Below are 9,583 nucleotides of genomic sequence, written 5' to 3'. Positions count from 1 at the left end.
AAAAAAAAAAAATCTTAAATTTACAAATTTAGTAATAATTTTTCAAAAAATTTGTAAAAATATTTGTAAATATAACCAAAAAATATATATATATAAAAATTGATTTCGATTTTTATTATTCTAAATTTATCCTTATTAGTGTATCAATATATCATTAGTATATTTGATATACTTTATATCTGGTACATCAGTCATTTGATATACTTTATATTTGGTGTATCATCTTTACTAATATATCAAAATAAAGTATATAAGTTATATAACGAATATATTAAATTTATCATTCATACACCATATTTATTAGTTATGAAGTGCTTATTCATTTACTGATATTCGTGGACTTGATTTCAAATCTTATTTATTTGATGTAGAATATTATTTTTCTATAACATTATAATAAACTTATAATAGTTCATGTCGTTATTTTAGTAACCATTTTGAATGAATGTTGATAAACTATTACTGGTATACTAATGATATACTTGATGTACCGACATTTTATACTTGAAATGAATTTTGAGTTAATGTTGATATAATACTATTACATCAATATTAGACTTGAAATTTTAGAAGAGATGTTTTGAAATTGAAGTTTAAATGAATATTGATAGACTACCGATACACCAATACAATAATTAAAATAGATTTAAATCATGAGTGATATACTATTATTACACTAAAAGTGTACATGAAATTAATTTTTAATGACTATACTAATATACTATTGATACATATATGTTACAATTTAAATAAACTTTGAATAAGTGTTGATAAATTACTAATATAATGCAATACTAAGTATTTTTTATTTGAGTAATTTATCAACACTAAATATTGATTATGAGTGCTCATTAATATTCCATTGATACATTAATGATCTACTTGCAATTCAATTTGAATTAGTACCAATATACAGTTGAAATGTTAATGTTAAACTTTATGGTATCATTCTAAATGACATAGTTCATATTCATTATATCAATAATATAATTTATACTTTTTTTTCCTTTCTAAATCACGTACATCAATCAATTAATATATGAAAAATGAACTATTTGTTATATAATTGATACAAAAATAAAATATAATTTATATACTATTAAAATCATATAAAAAAGTTTAAAATAAAACAAATTAACTAACGACCTGTTTTGATTGACTAGAGAAATAATGTTTTTCAAAAAAGTCATTTTTATTTAAACTCTTTTGATAAAATCTATCTAAAATACACTTTAAGAGTATTTCAAAAACTATTTTGAGTTGTACTCAACACTTCAATTTTTTAAAAATGAATTATTTTCAAAATTAAATCAAACACACCATAATATAATCAATATTTAGTATATCACTTGACAAAATTAATGCATTTTACATATATCATCAACATCAAGATTGATCAACTAATCAACTGTAAATAACTTTATATCAACATGAAAAAAATAAAAAAATATATTTATCATAATCGAACAAACAACGTCGCAAGAACACATTTAAAGTTATGATATATCAGTTGTATAAATGATATTATCTAAATAAAGTATATCAATTGATTGATATATCACATATAATGTATATCAGTTGACTAATATACTCAAATTTAAAGTATATTAGAAATTTTTGTTGGTACACAAATGAGGGTAAAAACGGGAAATCAAGTTTAAACTTTTTGCTATATTTGCTATACCCTTGTCCCCCCACACAAAAAAAATTCTCACCGACGCTGAAATGCACAAAAAAAAGGTGCATTATCTACCTTGGATTTAGAATGGTTTTCAGGTTTGATTAGATTTGATGTTATTTGGTAGTATTTTTTAGGGTTTTAGCAAAAGATCAAAATTTGAGTTAAAGAGAGCAAAAATGGTGCCCAGGAAAGTTAAAATCGAGCCAAACATCAAAAAGGGAAGAAAGAAGAGCAACGCCCGACGCCATTAATAGAATGCATCCAGCATCGCAGCCGAGTTTTTTGCAATCACACGGCACCCCACTCTCACACGACGGCCAATCACCACGCTACTTACTTACAATCGACAAGTGACACCGCCCACTACTGTCGTGTCTGCGCCGCCATCCAGTAGTCGCTGGTAATGTTTCACGGCTCCTTCTCTTTATATCTTTATCTCTCTCTAAATAAACTCTCTCACAAGTGTCTCTCCAAGTTCAAGATTACTGTAATTTACAAAAACTCAAGCTGAAAATCAAACTACTACCCAAAAAATTTAAATTAGTAATATTACCCATGAATGTATTGAGTAATATTGTAGAAAAGTGAAAATTATAAATATTGGTACTGTATAAGCGAAGACATTGTTCATATTTATAGTCTTGATGAAGTAATAGCAGATGAATTAGTAGAATTTGAAGAGGATACTATAAGCATAGCTCTAAATTATCTTACCATACTAAACGTAATTTTGTACCAATTAAAAGATAGGAAATACTGAAAGACCAATTATTAAACCAATGATAAAACATAGAGATGTGCAATTGATTATTAAAAAAAAATGTCAACAATTGTCATGCTCATGCATGACAGCCATAGATGGGTAAGGAGAGGTGGAAAAGGCAAAGAAGAGAAGAAGAACCATAATAAAAAGGGGAACTAAGAGCACCACCGTAGGCGGCGGCGGAAGCGGCGGAAGAAGCAGAGGCAGCACCAAAAGGCACACTATCCAAACCAACAAAGTCACCTTGGAATACCAGAAACCGCCGCCGGCCATTATTTTCTCCGATAATCTACTCTCTCCGGGTGTAAACTAGTTTTTCTTGGGAAGAGGGTGGTGGCGGCGCCGCCGTGGAAAAAGGTGGAGCTATGGGGTGAAGAACTTGGACATGGAGATATGTTTTAAACCCATTATTGTAATAAAGTGGCCCATTTTGGAAATCAGCTGGTTTAGAAATAGTAATAATTACACAGCTAAATTAATATAAAAATAATAATAAATTAGATTACTCTACCATGACAAGTTGTCAACTATCTTCTTTAATCTATATATATCTTTCAAATTTTTATCCAATTTGATTGGGGAAAAATATATTTAATATTTTTTAGTGAAGAAAGGAGGTGCATGCATTCTAGTCGATATTTATTTATTTATTTTTTTTTACAAAACACATATCTAACTGTTACCATAGGTTTATTGTGTGAGTTGTAAATTAGCAAATTCTTAGGCTAATTTAGTTGTTTCCGTTTGTTTTTGTTTTTTCTTTTTTTTTTTGTTGATTCTTTGTATATTATCTTCTATGTATTTTTCATAGTAAAGTATTAAAAATATATCAATAAAATGACATGGTATCAAAGTCAATATCACTATGGTTTTATATGGTGTCTTCTAAAGATGTCACCATCTTCGAAACCCAACGTTATGCTCAAATCTATTGTCACCATAGATTGTTTATGGCCATCTCATTTTGGTTGGTTGGTCACAACCTCACTGTGAAGTTTTCTATCATTTGTGGTTTATTATGCCTGAGTTTGTCACACATCCCTGAATTTTTTTACTTTAGTTCATCCCATCGTTTGTGGGTTCACCTCATCTTCTTAGTTTGATCTTGTCAATCTGATTTGGTTCGATCAACCCAGTTCTTTGTTCCACTATTTATTTGATTCAACTATTTTTTCCATTGTTTCTAAATGACAAAAATGTATGAATCTTACATTTGGACAAACGATTTATTACATGATCATACATTTCTTAATAGTTCTACAATTGAGTGCAGATCGTGTCAAACATGGTCATACTTTGGAAAATTGTCCTACTCGATCACCTCGTCTTCTACGTAAATCCACCAAACCAGATAGAGTCTTATCTAAAAACTAGATTCATCATTTATTACTATTGCAATATCCTCCTCCAATGACCAAACTCCTCTTAAGTTTTCACTTAGTATCCTTCAAATTTTACTACAACAAGTAATTTAATCAAATATTCTCTTACCTTTACGGCCACATCAGGTAATTCTTGGCTTCTTGATTCTGCTTGTTGTAATCATACAATCTCTAATATTTCACTTATGTCTGCCTCCACTCCTATTTCATCAGTACTCCCTATTGTTTAGACTCGGAGATCGATGTTCTTAATTTGACTCCAAACCCAAACAAAAGAAAATTTATAATTACCCAAACTACTTCTATTACTACAAAGATGTAGTAAAAGTAGTAAGAGTAGGATCGAACCACAGAGAAGCGAAGAATTAATTTCTTTTGGGTTAGATTTGACCGTGGAAAAACTGTAAAAACAAGATTTTGGTTTGTGGTTTTGAGATTGAAAATATACAAGTAAAAAGCAAAGTCTGATGAATATATGAAACGGTAATGGATTCAATTAGTTATTGGATCAAGTAGTCATTCAATGTAAATTAAATCATTGTTTTCAGCCCAAATATCATATATTCGAATTATGCATGCATAGATACTCAATCGATGCGAATTAACTAATCTCTATAAGCCCGAAAATCAATTAATTCGAATCGATCAAGTGTTCTAATTCATAGATTAGGCTGAAAAGTCGTGCCCTAACTAACCTACACCTCCTCGATGCAATTGGGTTCTCAACGGCTACAAAAAATTAAAAACACATGCATTAAGATTTAGGGTTCAAATATGTTGATTAAGTGTCAGGAAAGCCGTGTTCAAATAATCAAATTGTTCCCTAAATCAAGATTAAATATGTGATACAAAGATTTAAGACCAGCCTATAAACCTAAGCATGTTCATCTAATCAGTGCTACAAGGGTAAATTCAAAGCATGGACGATACAAGGATGCGTGCGAGCTTGAATTTAGCTAGCAAAGACGTGCATTCATGATAGGGGCATCAATCTACACATAAAAACAAATCTAAATTAAACAAGATTTAAGAAAAACATAATTCTAGATTAAAGCATAAAAATTAAAACTGAAAACTCATCAAAGTACAAAGAATGCTTAATCGAAGAACTAATCATAAGATTACCTTATCGATTCATAGACAAACCGATGGGACACAATCCAATACAAATTCATAATCCGAAAATAAAATAAAAACTAACCTAAAGACACTAAAAATTGAAGGGAATAGAAGAAGAAGAAAGTCTAACTTCAGCCTCCATGCTTCAGCTCCAAGAATCGGTCTATACCTCCAAAATTCAGCACCTTTATTGCCTAGGGTCGAGGAGAGGTATTTATAGGAATCCATCGCAGCGTTGCAATGCTTGGAATGGCGTTGCAACGCTGGGTCACGGGCGCGCTCTGGCTCGTCCGTCAAGTGTCGTAGCATTGCAACATTGTTGAAGAGCGTTGCAATGCTGTCGCTTCTATTAAATACTCGCTACTCGGTCCTCGACAGCTCAATACTCGATCCTCAAACACTCGCTAGTGTTTTCTTGATTACTCGAAGACCTTCTACTCAATGGCACTCGATGGTGCTTTATACTTGGTGAAAATCGATGGCATTTTGGTCTTTTCAACTTCTTCGAAGCCCGGATGTTCAATTTAGCTCGAAATTGCTTCAAATTAACCTTGTTTTTCACTAAATGTATAATTCTACCTCTTGATTGCTCGATATTGCTTACCTGGCTTGATACTTCTTACACCATTTATTGTTTTGTACAAAACACTTTATTTGCAAAAATGGAAACTTCATTTCAATTTATGTCCAGTCTCTTCACACCATGCATGAGTAACTAAATTTGTGAATGGGTTGAGAAGTACTTAGCTAGCATGACTTAAGCTATGCACTTTATGCGATCATCTTGTCTTATGTATGCTTCATTCATCATTTGGAGTACTTGAAAGAGTAGTCTAAAGACAAAATCTAGGCTTGAGAGAGTCGGATTAGATCACATAAGTAAGAGTAGAGACTTAGAAATAAGTTCTATCTGCTACATTCCATATACATCGCATGCATCCTAGAAATAGGAAATGTGGCCTTATGCATTGAGAAATGTAGTGCTTACTATTTGTGTATAGTATGATCGCATGACTTGTACAATATCTTAAGAAATACTAGCAAAACCCCTTCTCAACCCCTTTATCGCATATTTGTTACAACCCCACCCTTTCATCGCTGTGCATTTAATTCCATCACATTAAAAAATCTAAGTTAAATCACCATTACTTCTTAACCACCATCGCAATAGGATCAGAGAGTCTGTCACATATCTATTTAGTAATCCCTACATTCGACCCTGGACTTACCAAGACCCTAAGAAGGCTTATACTTGGGCTTTGTTAGGAAAACTTGCATGATCATCACATCCACACATCCTTTCATCGCATGATAAATCAATGCATCAAGTTTTTGGCACCGTTGTCGGGGATTACAATATAGATTATGCTATCATCAAACCTCTTTGATCTTTGTGGCTTTCGACCTTTGGAGTATTGCCATTCCACGTGTGAAGGAAGAAGCAAGCGTCATATGAGTGAAGGACATATTCCTGAGCTCAAGTATGACCCAGAGATCGAAAGAACTTTTCGCAAAAAGTAGAGAACCAGAAGTAAACGACAAGGAAGAGTTCGTAGAATGGCTGGTCAACCTGAAGAACAAGTAGCGAATGAAAACAACATGATGGCAAATCCCATCCTACTGGCAAATGATCGCAATAGACTCGTCTAGGACTATGCGTCACCAAACTTGTACGATTTCTCCCCAGGAATCATGAGACCAACATTGGATGGATCAAGATTCGAGATAAAGCCAGTAATGTTACAAATGATACAAACAGCAGGACAGTTCGGAAGACGACGTGGTGAAGATCCGCAAACCCATCTACGAAGCTTCATTGATATTTGCAACACTTTTGTGTTCCTTAATATTTCCCTAGAAGAGATTCGACTCACATTATTTCTATTTTCACTATGCGATAAAGCAAGAAAATGGGCATACTCTCTCGAACCAGGAGAGATAACATCATGGGAACAAGTTGTGGAGAAATTTATGAAGAAATATTTCCCACCCACAGAAAATGCCAGAAGAAGGAAATTGAACACCAATTTTGAACAAGAAGAAGATGAATCGCTCAGTGACGCATGGGCGAGATTCAAGAGACTAGTATGCGACTACCCACACAATGGATTGTCGGATTGCCTTCAAATGGAGATTTTATATCATGGACTCAACTTTGCATCGCAGACTGCTGCCAATGCGGCAACAACAAGAGGTCTTCTGAACAAACCATATGATGAAGCAAAGAATATTCTTGATCGCATCTTGAAAAACCACAAAGATTGGCAAGAAAGCAGTCAAAGAACAAAGCCCAAAGAAGGTAATACGAGTAATGGTGCCATTGAATCATTACAAAATAAAATGAATGCGATGATAAACTTGTTGCAAGGCATCACAATAAACAATTCAGGAACTCGAAATGGGCAAGTCAATGCTATAGAGCAAACAAGCACCAACTGTGTCATATATGAAGAATTGCATTCTTTTGAAGAATGCCCACGAAATTCTCAATCAGTGTACTTTGTCAAAAACAATTCTTTTTCAAACACTTACAACCGGGGTGGCGAAATCACCCTAATTTTTCTTGGAAGAACAACCAACAGCAAGGCAGTTAGCCTATGGCTTAGATAGAGGGATCGCCAAGGTTTTTCCATAGAACTAATGGACAACAGCAAGCTAGCAACTCTCAAACACCATCCCCATCATCCATAGAAAAATTGTTGAAGCAATACATCGAAAAGAATGAAACAATCCTTCAAAACCAAGCTACATCCATCTGCAATTTGGAAATTCAAATAGGACAAATTTCAAAAGAGCTAAAGAATAGACCCCAAGGGACATTGTCTAGCTCAACCGAGCTTCCACGCAATCCAAGGAATACAAGGAAAGAACACTGCCAAGTAGTCACACTAAGGAGTGGAAAGGCGACGATAGAAGTCAGAAAGAAGCCTCACAAGACTGAGTCAAAGGAGCAACCTGCGATTGAATCAGAAAAGCCTCTATCGCAGACTGAATCAAAGGAGTCCAAAACTAGGGAACCAGAAGATGCGATCACCTCTAAGCCTCTAGACCATGAAACATTGAAAGTACAGTTATCTCCATTTCCAGACTGAAAAAGAAACATAATGATGAAGGCCAGTATTAGCGTTTCTTGGAAATATTGAAACAATTGCACATTAATATTCCATTCATAGAAGTAATAGAGCATATGCCGATATATGCGAAATCTTTTAAGGACATTGTCTCGAAGAAGAGAAGCACAGGAAGATTCGCCACGATGGCATTGACACAAGAATCCAACACTATAATCCCACCAAAGATACGCGACTCAGGAAGTTTTCCACAATTACCCTGCTCAATAGGAGAAATCTATATTGGTCAAGCATTATGCGATCTTGGGGCAAGCATAAACTTAATGCCTCTTTCCATCTTCAAAAGATTAAATGTGGGACAGCTAACACCCACAACGATGACTCTTCAACTCGTCGATAGATCTTTGGTGCACCCTGAAGGGAAATTAAAGGATGTCTTGATAACAATAGACAGATTTATTGTACCTACAGACTTCATTATCTTAGATTATAGGGTGGATAAAGATGTTCCAATCATATTGGGACGACCATTCTTGTCTACTGGTCGTGCTCAAATAGATGTGCACAAGGGTGAAATCACAATGAGCGTCAACAGAAAGAAGCTCAGGTTCAATATTATCAAGGCAATGAAGTTCCCAAATGAAGAAGGCCTATCAGATTCTGATGATGAACACACTTGCATTGAAAATTGGGAGTCCGAGGAAGAAAATGAAGAAAGAGAGGATGTGACAGCATCCATAGAGACTTGCCATGCAATAACAAAGATATTGATGAATGAGGAAATGTTGAATTTGGATGAAGAAAGAAAAATAAGAAGCCCTCTTTAGAGAAACCACCTACACTAGAACTAAAAACTCTACCAACCCACTTGAAGTACGTATTTCTCAGCCAGAATGAAACTTTACCAGTCATCATATCCTCTATGTTACCTGAAGAAAAAGAAGTCGCGTTGCTCAGTGTTCTAAATAAATATATTAGAGCAATCGGATGGACGCTCGCAGACGTCAGAGGTATTAACCCAACGTATTGCATGCATCGAATCCGGCTTGAAGAAAATCAGAAGGGCTCAATATAACCGCAACGTAGACTGAACCCTGCGATTAAAGACGTTGTCAAAAAAGAAATCATGAAATGGTTAGATGCCTGCATTATCTACCCTATTGCAGATAGCACTTGGGTCAACCCCGTGCAATGCGTTCCCAAAAAAGGTGGGATGACAGTGGTTCCTAATGCAAATAATGAATTGATCCCCATGAGAACCGTCACGGGTTGGCGGATTTGTATGGACTATAGAAAACTCAACACGACGACAAAGAAAGATCATTTCCCCTTGCCTTTCATTAATTAAATGCTTGACCGATTAGTGAGGAATGATTATTTCTACTTCCTTGATGGGTATGCAGGCTATAACCAAATTATGATCGCACCAAAGGATCAAGAAAATACCACGTTCACATATCCATATGGAATGTTCGCCTTTCATCGCATGCCCTTTGGATTATGCAATGCTCCCAGTAGTTTCAAAGTTGTATGATGGCTATCTTCTCCGAGTACCTTGGAAGACTCA

The 9,583-nt window shown here is 34.4% G+C and overlaps 1 protein-coding gene across 1 annotated transcript; it reads left to right on the top strand.

Annotated features, from left to right (window-relative positions):
* Positions 1-8,201: 8,201 nt before the first annotated feature.
* On the top strand, positions 8,202-8,843 carry LOC120073647. The gene has a single exon (XM_039026451.1). It carries the CDS (start codon positions 8,202-8,204, stop codon positions 8,841-8,843), a length of 642 nt encoding a protein of 213 aa, XP_038882379.1.
* The last annotated feature ends 740 nt before the right edge of the window (positions 8,844-9,583 follow it).

Source organism: Benincasa hispida, chromosome 3, assembly GCF_009727055.1.
Source record: "Benincasa hispida cultivar B227 chromosome 3, ASM972705v1, whole genome shotgun sequence".
Classification (NCBI taxonomy): domain Eukaryota; kingdom Viridiplantae; phylum Streptophyta; class Magnoliopsida; order Cucurbitales; family Cucurbitaceae; genus Benincasa; species Benincasa hispida.
The sequence above is the reverse complement of the archived record's forward strand: the minus strand, read 5'-3'. Positions and strand labels throughout refer to the sequence as shown.